At 33.3% G+C, this 13,986-nt stretch overlaps 1 protein-coding gene across 3 annotated transcripts in view; it reads left to right on the top strand.

The window, feature by feature from the left end:
* GSK3B (glycogen synthase kinase 3 beta) overlaps positions 1-13,986 on the top strand; it is a 203,646-nt gene that overhangs the window by 129,284 nt on the left and 60,376 nt on the right. For all 3 annotated transcript variants that reach the window (XM_032852321.1, XM_032852318.1, XM_032852319.1), the window contains exons 6-7: positions 3,483-3,589; positions 10,985-11,082. In XM_032852321.1, the coding sequence (XP_032708212.1) occupies positions 3,483-3,589; positions 10,985-11,082 (205 nt within the window). The remainder of the gene's footprint in view (positions 1-3,482; positions 3,590-10,984; positions 11,083-13,986) is intronic.

Raw genomic sequence — 13,986 nt, 5'->3', positions numbered from 1 at the left:
TGGGTAAGCATCTGACTTTGGCTTGGGTCATGATCTCAGTACCCTGGGATTGAGTCTTGCATCAGGCTCCCTGCAGGGAGCCTGCTTCTCACTCTCCCACTCCCTCTGCTTGTGTTCCCTCTCTCGCGGTCTCTCTCTCTCTCTCTCTCTGTCAAATAAATTAGTTAATTAATTAAAAAGAAAAACAAAAACTGTATGCCTTTTACAATATCAGTCCAAAAATATCATAGTCCTTATTCAAGGAGTATGCACTATTTACAGATTCTTACAAGAGTAGTTTAATAAATTCTGTTAGAATTATAAATATGTATAGTCTTTTATCCAGCATTTTAATTTGTAGGAATTAGTCCCTTAGAAATACTTTAAAATAGTGTATATACAGGGATTTTTATCATAAGATTGTTTATAAATGTCAGTAGGAAAATGACCAGATAAATTATAGTATATACACATTTAATGTAATACATGCAACTGTAAAAAGGAATAATGTCTTAGAAAAATTAAAAAACAAGATCAGGACTATATAAAGCTTGTTCCTTTTAATGTTTTAAAAACATGGTATAGCCATATGTATATAGGTATATGATTATTTCTGGAATGATAGGTAATAAACCCATAACATTGATTACCCCTAGGAAGGGAAACAGGGAGTATAGTGTGGTTGAGAAACTTGCTTTTTCATTGATGGTACCTTGTATTATTTGAATGTTTTATTATGTGTTTATATTCCTTTCTTAATAAGAACTAATTTTTTTGAAGGTTTTATTTATCTATTAGAAAGTGGGGGAGAGGCAAGCTGAGGGGTAAGAAGGGAAGGACAGAAGGAGAGACCTCAAGCAGACTCTGTCCCGAGCAGGGAGCCTAACACAGGACTTGATCTCATGACCCCGAGATCATGACCTAAGCCAAAACCAAGAGTTTGCTGCTGAGCAGTTGTTTTGTTTTGTTTTTTAAAGTACTAGCATTCATTGCTGCATTCTTTTTCATTTCAGTGTTAACTTTAGTAGCAGTGTTTTCTTCCTTTTCCTCTATATTGAGTCTCTTATTCTCCTTTTCTGCAAATTCCAGTGCACTTTGTTTTCTTAAACTAATTCCTTGGTAATATTATATTGTGTCATAAGACGTCATCCTTTTACTCTTCATAGTATTCAGCAACTTGTGCTTCTTGTAATCTATCCTTTCAACATGAAACCAAGCTTATATCCTCGTGTAACTCACTCCGTTAACCTTCTTCCACCTAGATTAGTCTTTCTCCTCTCAGTCCCTAGTACATTGCCACATAACTTGGATTCTCTCCATTTTTTTTCATCCTCACAGATTCTTTTCAGTTCAGCTCTTTATAGATATTGATCCACATCTCCTAATATCCCTATTTCCACCTCTTTGTAATACTTTCGTGTCAGCCCACAGTTTAAATTTTAGGTGTAATATAAGATATACTCTCCATAGGCTGTCTTTTGAGTGTGTCAGTAAAACAAGCACATCTGCTCCTTCGGAGTCAATTCTTAGTCTCACAGCAGTGTGCTCCTTCAGACCATCCCCCTTTTTTTTTATAGTTAACTTACCTCAGATACCTGTTGTAAGATTCAGCTCATTTTGCAGGCTATAACTCTTCCTCCAACTAGAAAAAAAGCTGAAGGCTATTAAATCAAAACTTTTATCTGATCTTGAGACAAAGTGCACATAATTGCTGAAATCAGATGAGTTTTACTGTTATGGGGTATCTTCCCCACGGAGAGTGACTGACCAGTATGAACTGTAAAAAGACTGAGACATCAAGTTTAGTAGTTTCTGTTCTCACCATAGTGAAAACACTGCTGCTACGGACCATTTTATTGGGACATAGGAATTGCTTTGTTCTGATATATTTAGAACAGGGATCTCACCTCTGTGGTAATAGGTCATTTTTAACAGCTCCGATAAATAACAAAGCTGCTCTTTTTTGTTTGTTTTTTAACAGTTGGTTTCGGCAAGTAGAATTTTAGATACACTTTAGGTTCTTAGTGCCAGGTTGGTAGTGACTTGAATAAAACAGTATTACTCTCTTCTAGTGATTTTTTTTTTTTTTAAACTGGATGAAATAAGGCCTAGAAGTAGCTGAAGATCTAGTTGGGCTTTCTCAGAACTAAGTGTGGTCATTATATTGGTTGCTCTCATCCTTCAAAGGATGGGAAGGAACTTCAAGCCTCATCTGAAGAGAATGAAGGTAGCTTTATCAAGTATCCTGGAAATCTATAGGATGCAGAGTTTCCAATATTACCTTTTTTTGTCTTATAGTGCATTTTCTGACAATATGATTGGAATCTCTCTTACTAATATAAAAAACCTTTTATAAAGTAGAAAGTTTTTATCAGCTAAGCTGAAAAGTTATCTTAATTTTCATGCAGCCAAAAAGCAAGGATTGATATTTGTTAATTTATGAAATCAGTGCTGTGTGTCAATACTTGGGGAGAATGTTAAAAAAATAAACTGCCTCCCTCTTCAAAACTTGAAATGAAGGAAGAACAAGTTAAGGTAAGGATTATCATTGACCAGAAATAAAAGAAAGAAAAGAAAGTCCAAACTTCGAAACCTTTGTAACTACTTTCATTTGTCTCTACTCTGATTTCCTATACCTTTACCTCAAAATTTTCCCTTTCCCTGTTACTTACGTTGTTTCTGTTTTGATTTTGTTGTTTGTGTTTATTGCCTGTATTTATCCTTGTTGTCCTTCTTTGCCAAAGTAGTTAACTTCTACAGGAGTTTATTTCAGTGTATCTCTAAATTATCTTGAGAGACAGCTCCAAAGAAACTAATTAATGTTTAAAATACATGTCACAAAGTATTTTGAATAAAAGTTGGATTAGAGAACATGTAACTAAATTTACAACAGCGAAGTTAGAATTCAGAGGCTGTGAATCATCTCTGACCTACAGGGGAGGACCTGTCTTATTTATTGAGTAATGAATATTTAGACAATTAATAAATTGACCAACACAGTGGAAAAAGAGAGTAGATTGGGTAAGCCTTGGGATATTTACTCTGATGCTGAAGTCAATTTATAAGAGAGTGATCAATTTCTGTTTAAAAAACACTCATGTACGAAGTATTCATTCTTGTATTATAATCCATTACTGTGTTTTTTGGTGGGTGGAGGTACTTCTTACTTTTCCTGCCCTCCTTTATATTTTAGAGGTAGTATTCAAGGAACAGAAGATAATAAGAAATTCAGCATTTGTCCTTTTATGACTTTCTGTTTCTTTTTCCTTAGGTGACAGTTGACAAAGGCATTCTTCAAAAGCTACTTTTTAAAAAAATTACTGTTACGTTAAAATTATAAGTTTCTTTTGTTAGGTTGTTATGGTTCTTATTTTTCTTTTTTTGCTTGTATGATTTAATGGTGTGAATCTTAGATAAATGTTCAGGGTTGTGAATGAAAGTTTAGGTTCTTTTAAGGTTTACACTGAGTTTAAAGAATTAATGCTTTTTTTTTTTTTGATTAGTGCAAAGCAGCTGGTCCGAGGAGAACCCAATGTTTCGTATATCTGTTCTCGGTACTATAGGGCACCAGAGTTGATCTTTGGAGCCACTGATTATACCTCTAGTATAGGTAAGTACTGAATATGAATATAATGGCTTGTAATTATTAATTACATCTTGTTTTTAGTAATTTAGTATTACTAATCTATACTTTCACTTAAATATAAAAATAGGGATGACCTAAAATCTGTTTCTCCTTAAAGACTGATGTGCAAAAATGTGTAGAGTATTTTAAATGTCAACTTTCAGAATTTAAGGTATATTTATTATTTCTTATTAAGGTTTCTGGGATTTTTTTATTATGATTATGATTATTAATGTTTTTATGTATTATGTTATTTATTATGTTATTTATTATGTTTTTAACTTTTAAAATTTCAAATAAATCCTAAGTGTATCTTTTCTTTCTTAAAATTTTAATTCTCCTGAAATACTAACTTCTGAGCTTGATCACTATTTAGAGAAGTTGCATTCATAACATTGATGATGAAAATGATGGCCATATTGTTGTCATTCCTACTATGTTATCCCAGTTGCTTATTTGCTGTTGAGTCAAGTCACAAAAAAACAATTCTTTTTCATTTGTTTGGCTAAACCCATTGATTCTGTAGAAGTCTTCACAAAAGATCTTTAGTGATTAGAACGAATTGAATAGGGATAATTTGCTTCTGTCTTCAATGACTTCTTCCCCATTTTAGGATACTAATAAAAGTGAACATAGTACTGTCAGCTGCACATGAATGGTAAAGCTAAGAGAGGAGGAGCAACCTTAGGCTAGGTGTACACGTAACTGTCAGAATTATTTTATTGTTACATTCTGTTTCTGAAGAGAATTCCTTAATCCAAAAACAGAACCAAAAGCATGCAAATACCAAACGAGCCAACCAAAAAGAACCCATAGTTGCAGAACTCTAAGAAAAACCAGAATGTGGACAGTTTTTGTCTTTTAATACAAGTGGAAATTTTCTGATATGAACACAGGCCTCTAAACAGAAACACATTACCATTTTTATTTTGCCTAAAGGACAAAAATGCCAAAGAGCAATTTGATTTGTGCCAAGGGACCCAGAGTTTTACTTATCATTTCTTTTGCACCATTAGTGCAAATGTCAACACAGTGAAAAAGGTAGATAATATCTTGATATTCTTATGAAAATAGTTCTACCCATTAGGACCTCTTTAAAGGTCCAGGGGGCCCAGAGCTCTGCAGACCATACTTTGAGACTGGCTACACTGGAAAGAGAGTATAATCGTGTGTGTGTGTGTGTGTGTGTGTGTGTGTCCATGTGTGTGTGTGATGCTGACAGTTTCATCATTGCTGTTATATGGCCTATGTTAAGGGACGAATGAGAAAGAGCAAAAAGGGTATTTTGGTTGGAGTGGAACTAGATTTGAGTTCTAGGACTGTTACTACTTAACTAAGTGTGGAGGTTGCTAACAGTTCTACCTACCTTTCTGAGTTGCTGTGAAGATTAAATAAAATATTAGTGAGAGTATAAAGAAATGGAAGAAGGTATTTGTTTCATGCTATTTGTTAATTTGACTCTCTGCGAGAGCAAATTTCAGCCCTTTATCTTTGGAAATATCCTTGGACTTTACAGCTGCTCTGTATTTTATTCAAATATATGATACTGATCATTCACATACCAGATATTGGGATGAGTTCTGGGCACCTATTTAGGGTCACCCAAAATAAATGCAGTTTGCTTCTTTTAAATAAAAAGTCATGACCACATCATGTGACACATTAATAAGGCATGTATTCAAAAAAACTCACTACCCGCTTAAGAGTGCATTACTTCTATAAATGTCCATGTGCCTTATCAGTTCCATGGAATCATCTTGCAAAAGAAGAGCATTTTAGTCCATTTTCTCTATTAGGAATCACTTCTCTGGATGTTATGAGTGCCTCCTTTTCAATAGCCTCCTTTGTATGGCTAATACCAGAATCTGACTTTCTAGGCTTAGGACTCACTAAATGCCACTGATTCAACTTTGGTCTCTTGAACCCTAATAAGCCTGGATTTGGCCTCCCTTTTTAGACTTGGATATTTCCTCTCATGACTCTGGTGATTTGAAGATAGAAACAAAAGTATTAAGAAGAGTGCTAATGCAGATACATTTTAGAAATATTTTTAACAATTGTTTGAAATGAGAGAGTAGCTGGTTCTGAGTAGATTATTGTCCTATTTGTATATAACCAGAGCTCAGGCTGATGGTTCTGATTATATTATCTTACTGAGAAATGGCAGAGAACAAATGGTTCTTCGGATGAAGATTTGAGTTTATAGACCTTCGAAGAAGCAGTTAGTTATTCTCTGACAGTGGTGTCTTGACTGGGAATTGAAATTGGGTTCCAGGTGTAGCTCTCCTATTCAGTAGCTTTACCTTGGACAAGTCCCTGATCTTTATTGTGCCTCAGTTTTCTTATCTGTGTGGTAAATACTAAATGATCTTGAAAGATTACTTTTACCAGGAATGAGCGTTAAGTATGAAGCAGAACACTATTTTGGTTGAAATCCCCAAATAACCAGATAAGTCAATGGGCCAGAGTGCTTATTTTATTATACCTCCTGTTTTATTCTATTTGGAGAATATTATTCATTTGTCCCATTTAGTATGAACAGAAGAGATTTTGGTTTCTCCCAGAAAGTGAATGGTAAATACCTTGGTTTTGGTAGTTTGCATGAGTTAACATTGAGGATCATTGATATAGTTGCCACCTGAATTTTAGGATTATTAGTCTGTGGCAACCACTAAGCAATAGTGTTCTTTAATGGTTTATTCCTTGTCTCCCATATTGTACCTAAATCCAGTGTAAGAAAGTATTTCCCATGGTTTTTTAATAAATACTTAATTATTCCCCTATAGTTTTTCCAGCCTTGTCTTCTGAGATGAATTATTTTCTATTGTAAAGAAATGAGTGCATATTACCTTCCATCTAATTGGCTAGGTAAAGGCATATTTTTAAACTTAGATCAAAATAAAGCCTTTATGTTAATGAAGATATATATCTTTTGTCCCTCCATCTTAAGAGTTAGTATTATTTGGCTTTGAATGAAGTTAAGTGTTCTTAGCAGGTTTTAATATTTGCCTCATTTAGCAATTACCTAGTATATCAAGGAGGGCTCTTTTTGGTCAGTGCTTGCAAAATAGGTGTCTTGGTTATCATTGCTTAGAACTGGACAAGATGAACTTGAATTTCTTATATAAATTTTTTGTCATTGTTTTCCTATGTCAGTAAAAAGTTAGTCACCGGCAGGGATTTCTTATCCTTTTTGGTAATGCATCTCACCGTATCAGACCTCTTAAATTATTTGTTGACCCCATGCCATTCACCGTTCTTCTCCTTTCTTACTGGTAGATGAGAAGGCCCACCAGAGATTTATGTTCATTCTCTAAAGCACTTGATTGTTGGTTCATACAAAACCCAGGAATCTCAGGCATCCAGAAACTGAAAATTAGCTTTTCCTTGCAGAAGGTCTTAATGGTGGGCTATAAATAGATTGACCTTTTAATTTAACTTCTTATTTGGTAATAGTTTTAAAAGAGAAAGAGGATGCTATTAGTGATTATCCAAGGACAATAAATCTAAACCAGGACTATCTTGGGTAAGCTAGGATTGTATCCTTTAAATTATTTTTTAATTAATTAAAATTTTTTATAAATTATTAAAACTTATTTAAATTATTTTTAAAAAGTTTACTCTCAGGATTGAGGTTTCCATTTTTATTTAAAAGTGAATTATTTTGTTTTTTTTTTTTCCCTTAAAATGTTTTAATTTTACAACAAAATACACTGGCAGGCTCATATCTCACATACCCATCCCAGTTTGGACTTACTGTCCCTCCTTAATGTTATTTTTTTCCTTTTCTCATTTATATTTCTACTTTTTTCCCCCTTCTCCTTACTCTTTCTGCTTGGTTTCTGACTCTGCTTGTGTTCATGTACCTTGATACTCATTCTCATGTCTCGTATTTCCGTTTGTGCTTTTCTTTTGCTATGATGCAGCTCTTCTTCTTTTCCTTAACCTCCTGTCACCTTATACTTTTTTTTTTAACATGAAAAGTTCATGTATTGAAAAACTAAGCACAAAAAACTTCTAGTTGGCTAAAATAAGCATTTCGCTCTTAAATAATTTTATTTTTTGTAGATGCTATATATAGTCAACTTCTTATCCACCTTACCACCTGATATGGCATAATAGCATGACAATTTACATACTGAAAATTAATGATTATCTCTCTAATCTTAACCTTGACCTCTTCAAGTATTTTCCCTTTGTCTTTAAGTTTTTATTTAAATTCCAGTTATTTAATATACAGTATAATATTAGTTTCAAGTGTACAATACAGTGATTTAACACTTGCATATAAAACCCAGTGCTCATCACAAGTACACTCCTTAAACCCCATCACCTATTTGACCCATCCTCCACCCACCTCACCTCTGATAACCATCAGTTTGTTCCTTATAGTTGAGAGTCTCCTTCTTTGTTTGCCTCTCTCTCTTTTTTCCCCTTTGCTCATTTGTTTTGTTTCTTGAATTCCACATATGAGTGAAATCATATGGTATTTTTTTCTTTGACTTACTTTGCTTAGCGTAATACTCTCTTGCTCCATCCTTGTCTGTCTTTGCAAATGGCAAGATTTTCATTCTTTTTTATGGCTGAGTCATATTCCTTCATATAAATGTGTGTGTGTATGCATATATATGTGTACTTGTGTATGTGTGACCATCTGTCCATTAATGGTTCCATAATTTGGCTATTGTAGATAATGTTGCTATAAACATTGGGGTGTGTGTATCCCTTTGGATTAGTATTTTTTTATTCTTTAGGTAAATACCTAGAGTGCAGTTGCTGGATCTTGGGGTAGTTCATTCTATTTTTAACTTTTTGAGGAAATTCCATACTGTTTTCCAGAGTGGCTGTACCCGTTTGCATTGCTACCAGCAATGGAAGAGAGTTCCCTTTTTCCACATCCTCACCTTCACCTGTTGTTTCTTGTATTGTTGATTTTAGTCATTCTGACAGATGTGAGGTAATAGCTCATTGTAGTTTTGATTTGTATTTCCCCAATGAACAGTGATGTTGAGCATCTTTTCATGTGTCTTTTGGCCATTTTCCCACATTTTGGGAAAATGTCTATTCATGTCTTCTGCCCATTTTTTAATTGGAATATTTATTTTTGCATGTATGTTGAGTTTTATAAGTTCTTTATATATTTTAGATACTGACTTTTTAACAGATTTGCCATTTGCAAATATCTTCTCCCAATCTGTAGGCTTTCTTTTAATTTAACTGATTGTTTCCTTCTGTATACAGAAGCTTTTTATTTTGGTCAATCCAGTTGTTTATTTTTACTTTTGTTTTCCTTGCCTCAGGAGACATATCTAGAAAGAAGTTGCTATGACCGATGTCAGAGAGGTTATTAATAAGCCTGTGTTTCTCTCTAGGATTTTTATGGTTTCAGGTCTCACATTTAACTTTTTAATCCATTTTGAATTTATTTTTGTGTTTGATGTAAGAAAGCAGTTTCATTCTTCTGCATGTTGCGCTCCAGTTTTCCCAATACCGTTTGTTGAAGAGACTGTCTTTCCCATTGGATATTCTTTCCTACTTTGTCGAGGATTAATTGTTGTGGGTTCATTTCTTGGTTTTCTGTTCTGTTGATCTATGTGCCTATTTTTGTAGTAGTACCATATTGTTTTGTATATGTGCTGCCGAAGCGAGCACAGTACCATATTGTTTTGATCACTACAGCTTTGTGTGATATAACTTGTCCAGAATTGTGATGCCTCCAGCTTCTCTTTTCTTTTTCAAGTTTGCTTTGGTTATTTGGGATCTTTTGTGATCCCTACAAGTTTTAGGATTGTTTGTTCTAAGTCTGTGAAAATTGCTGGTGGTATTTGACAGAGATTGCATTAAATGTTGATTTGGGTCGTATAGACATTTCAACAATATTTGTTCTTCTGATCCATGAGCATGGGATATCTTTCCTTTTCTTTGTGTCATCTTCAGTTTCTTTCCTCAGTGTTTTATAGTTTTCAGAGTACAGATCTTTTACATCTTTAGTTAAGTTTATTCTTTTGGTTTTTGGGAGCAATTGTAAATGGGACTGTTTCCTTAATTTCTCTTTCTGCTGCTTCATTATTGGTGCATAAAAATGCAACAGATTGTGGTACATTGATTTTTTTTATCCTGTGAGTTTACTGAATTCCTTCATCAGTTCTAGCACTTTCTAGTGGAATCTTTTGGGTTTTCTATATAGAGTATCGTGTCATCTGCAAATCAAGAAAGTTTATTCTTACTTGCCAATATGGATGCCTTTTATTTCTTTTTGTGGTCTGTCTGATTTCTGTGACTAGGACTTCTAGTGCTATGTTAAATACCAGTGGTGAGAGTGGATATCCCTGTCTTGTTCTTCACCATAGGGGAAAAGCTCCCAGTTTTTCCCCATTGAGGATGATATTAGCTGTGAGTTTTTCATATATGGCCTTTATTGTGTTGAGGTATGATCCCTCTAAACCTACTTATTGAGTTTTTTTTTTTTTATTATGAATGGATATTATACATTGTCACATGCTTTTGTTGCATCTACTGAAATGATCATATGGTTCTTGTTCTTTCTTTTATTAATGTAGTGTATCAAGTTGATTGATTTGTGAATATTGAACCATACTTGCAACACAGGAATAAATCCCATTTGATTGTGGCGAATTTTTTTTTAATGTATTGTTGGATTCAGTTTGCTAGTATTTTATTGAGAATTTTTATATCCATGTTCATCAAAGATATTATCCTGTAGTTCTTTTTTTTATTGGAGTCTTTAGGTGATTTTGGTATCAGAATAAATAGAATGAGTTTGGAAGTTTTCCTTCCTTTTTCTATTCTTTAGGATTTGTGAAATAAAATTTACTCCTCTGTCTTTGCATTTAAAATGGAAATATATTTAAATGCATTCTTTCATCAGTCATATTATAACACAAAAGCCAACCATTTAAAGCTTAAAATTTTTTATCAGAATTTGCATTGGTTTAAAACTCTGTGTATAGAGATTGAAGACTTGTTTGTTGCTATTTTGTAAGCACTGCCAATGTACAGAGGTTGTATCACTTTGACTTATTTTAAAGTATGATAAGTAGATAATCATGCCCCATGTTTTGGTGCTATAATCCCATCTTGGTTGTTGAAGATTTGAACACCTGATATTGGATAATTAAATGGACTTGACCCTTTGTTGGAATTTGCTTATTGGCCTTTTTCCTCTTGGTAAGTTTACACTACAGGGATAATTTGATGACTTTCTCCCTCGGTTTTGGATTGTACAGTTTTTTGCTTGTGACATCTACTCTGTGATCAGAGTAAAACTAGGAAATGTATGCAAATAGTTTTCAATGCAACTTAAGCTACAAGCATTAGTAACTCTTAGTAATGGTAACTCTTGTTTTCTTTTCTTTATAGACGTATGGTCTGCAGGCTGTGTGTTGGCTGAGCTGTTATTAGGACAACCAATATTTCCAGGGGACAGTGGTGTGGATCAATTGGTGGAAATAATCAAGGTGAGAAGTTTGAATCAGAATTTTTGAATTGCAGGGACTTTTGTTGTTATTCTGAGAATCCATATCACCCACACCAACAAAAAACTTAAAAAATGGAGAAAGTGATCTAATATCCCATAAAAAGGTCAGCTACAGAGGAGTTATAAGAACACAGCCTCTTGGTTTCTAATTGAGTTACTCTTCTGTTATATGATCATTTAAAAGTTATCTTAGATATCTGATACAAAAAAAATTGGATATATCTGTTATTTAAATTACTTAAAAGCCATAAGATCCTAAAATATATAAAAACCAAATAAAAGCACAAGCTATGTGTATTTTTACTCACTCTGTCCTCTCTGCTCCTAATATTCTGCTGAGTACATGGCGCTTATATTTTTCAATATATAAGTATTTGTAAAATGAAAGAATGACTGTCTACTTGTATAAGCAGACCATTGATAGAAGCAGAATTTTGACTTAGGAGTTTAACATAAGTTAATTTATTAGCTCTTACAAGCACTTTTATTAACAACACCAGACTTAAAATATTATTACCTTGGAATTAATATTGTCTCTTAACAGTAAGGTTGAGTTTTTAATTGATTTTTTTTTAAATGTAATTTTTAAAAGTTCTTAATATTTGAGACCTTAAAGTTCCCACCCTCTTAAAAAAAAAAAAAAATCTAGTGTCTGTATATTTAGACCACTAGATTGCTTCACTCTAAGGTTACAGTTTCTCCAAAGCAACAGCACCTGCTTTCTTTTGAGTTTTAGTCTTGATTTGCTGAGTATTTCATAGAAATGTAAAATTCAAAATCTCCTTAGAGGTCATGTAGTCCAATTCTCCAATCAGTGAAAGAACAATCTTCGTTATATTCCTGACAGATGGATTTCCAGTGTTTCCTTGAATACTTCCAACATCAAAATACTGCTTTGGGATTCAGTCTGCTCTATGTCTAAACACCTTGAATTTAGTTTTTCTTTGCTGAGCTATAACTCCTCAGTAGCTTTTATCAGTTGTACACAGGACTATGATTACATTACTTAAAATTCCTTGTACTTCATTCTATAAAAATATGTTACTTTTGGTAAGGTGATTTTGCTAAATATTAATGTGTGCAAGTATGGTTAAATAGATCAGCAAGTGATCAGAAATCTTCCTTACTATCTATATGATTTGCACCTGAGACCTCTGTGGTATTTGCAGTCTTTTGGGGGTAACCATCTTTTAGTTTCAAATTAAACTTTAACCTTTGTTCATCAGATTTACTTTCTGATTCCCACACCATACTCAGATCTAATAAGTTCAGATAGTTTGGTCATTTGATTTCCTAAAAGCCATTCCACATCCACATTATCCCTGTATTAAACTCTAATACAGGGGTTGGCAGACTTTTTCTTTAGAGAGCTAGATAAAATATGTTAGGGTTTAGGAGATAAAGCACAAATCAAGGAAGGATGTCCTAGAGGTATACAAAAAGAGAAAACAAATTTCATTGTGGAAATTTATAATAATTGAGTACAAATTTTTTGTAATACAAATCTACTAATTAGAAGATTGGAGTTCCTTGGAGGGGGGCTGTAACATTTCTTTTAATTGAGATTCAAAGTTTGTATTCTCTATCATCAAATTGATTGCAAATTATTATCTGTAAAATCAGTCCTTAGTTCATAGGCCCAAAAAAAAACATGAGATTGGGCTGTAGTTTAACCCATACTGTGGTGCATCCATTCAGCATTTCTTTTACCCCAGGCTTTCACTTGATGTACTTGAGCTCACCATACTACAATTCTGTGGGCATATTGCTATTCTATTTGTCATTTATGTTCAGCTTATTAGAATTATGTTGCTTTTCTATGGATTATAGTTTAGAACTTTGTGATGATTTATTGTTTGTCATTAATTTCAGTTCATACTTGATACAAATGAAATTACTATCTATCTCATGCTTGCCATCATATCTTACAAACCTTTGTATCTAGAGCTTTTTGCACCACCACTATTATAGTCCTTTTAATTCAGTTTTCTCCTTAGTTTGTATTTATTTAACAGTAGAAACTATCAGTTTGTTATTAATGATTTAACACTTCATTTTTATTTAGGGCTTATTTGTTTTAAGTTGTCCATGATGAATTTGTAGTAGTAGGCCAACTCTAAAACGAAACACTCTTTTCATTAATGTGTTATCTTGTCCTCTTGCATTTATATGTGAGGAACATAGTCACAACCCTGCTGTAGTTCTAAGATGACTATCTATACATGTTTTGAAGGTAATATAAATAAAGGGAGTTAGGATCCCAGAGCACTTTGGAATATCCAGCTTCTTGATCTGTTTTAGAGTTTTAAGCATAACTCCCCAGAATAAATGAAATCCCAGTATTAGTTTACCACCCATTTAGTGACCTGAAGTTTATACATTACATTGAGATTAATAGACATTGTGTTGTGTGTGTGAATAGCATGACTCTAAATCCTATTGCACGGAGGTTAAATAAACATTGTACAGGTTTTGTGTATATGTTTAATATAGCTCTAAAATCTTGTTGATCCTGTATTTCTGTTCCCTAAATATTTAATATCTCTGATGTTTCACTGAAATAAAAATACATAACTAATTCTAAGGTAGTTACTCTTCTAGTTTTCCTGATCTAAATTGTAAATTAGAAAAGAAGTTGTATAGGTTAGCTTTCAAAGTTCAGTGTTACAAAACACATTTTACATTTTAAACAGATATGGTCATTATTGCTAATCAGGAGTTCAAGAATAGATTTGAATTTTACATGAAATGTCTTGTAAGTGCCCAAATCAATTCTCAGGTTTTTTGAGGTAATAGTAATTAGGGAATCCATAAAAACCTCCTCTTTTCTGCTACTTCCCCTTTAAAATTTCATGGGGATTCCTTTGGAGTATCTGGAGGTAGC

Source organism: Lontra canadensis, unplaced genomic scaffold (assembly GCF_010015895.1).
Source record: "Lontra canadensis isolate GAN:19392208 unplaced genomic scaffold, GSC_riverotter_1.0 scaffold6, whole genome shotgun sequence".
Lineage (NCBI taxonomy): Eukaryota > Metazoa > Chordata > Mammalia > Carnivora > Mustelidae > Lontra > Lontra canadensis.
Note: the sequence above shows the minus strand (reverse complement) of the source record. Positions and strands in the feature narration are given on the sequence as shown.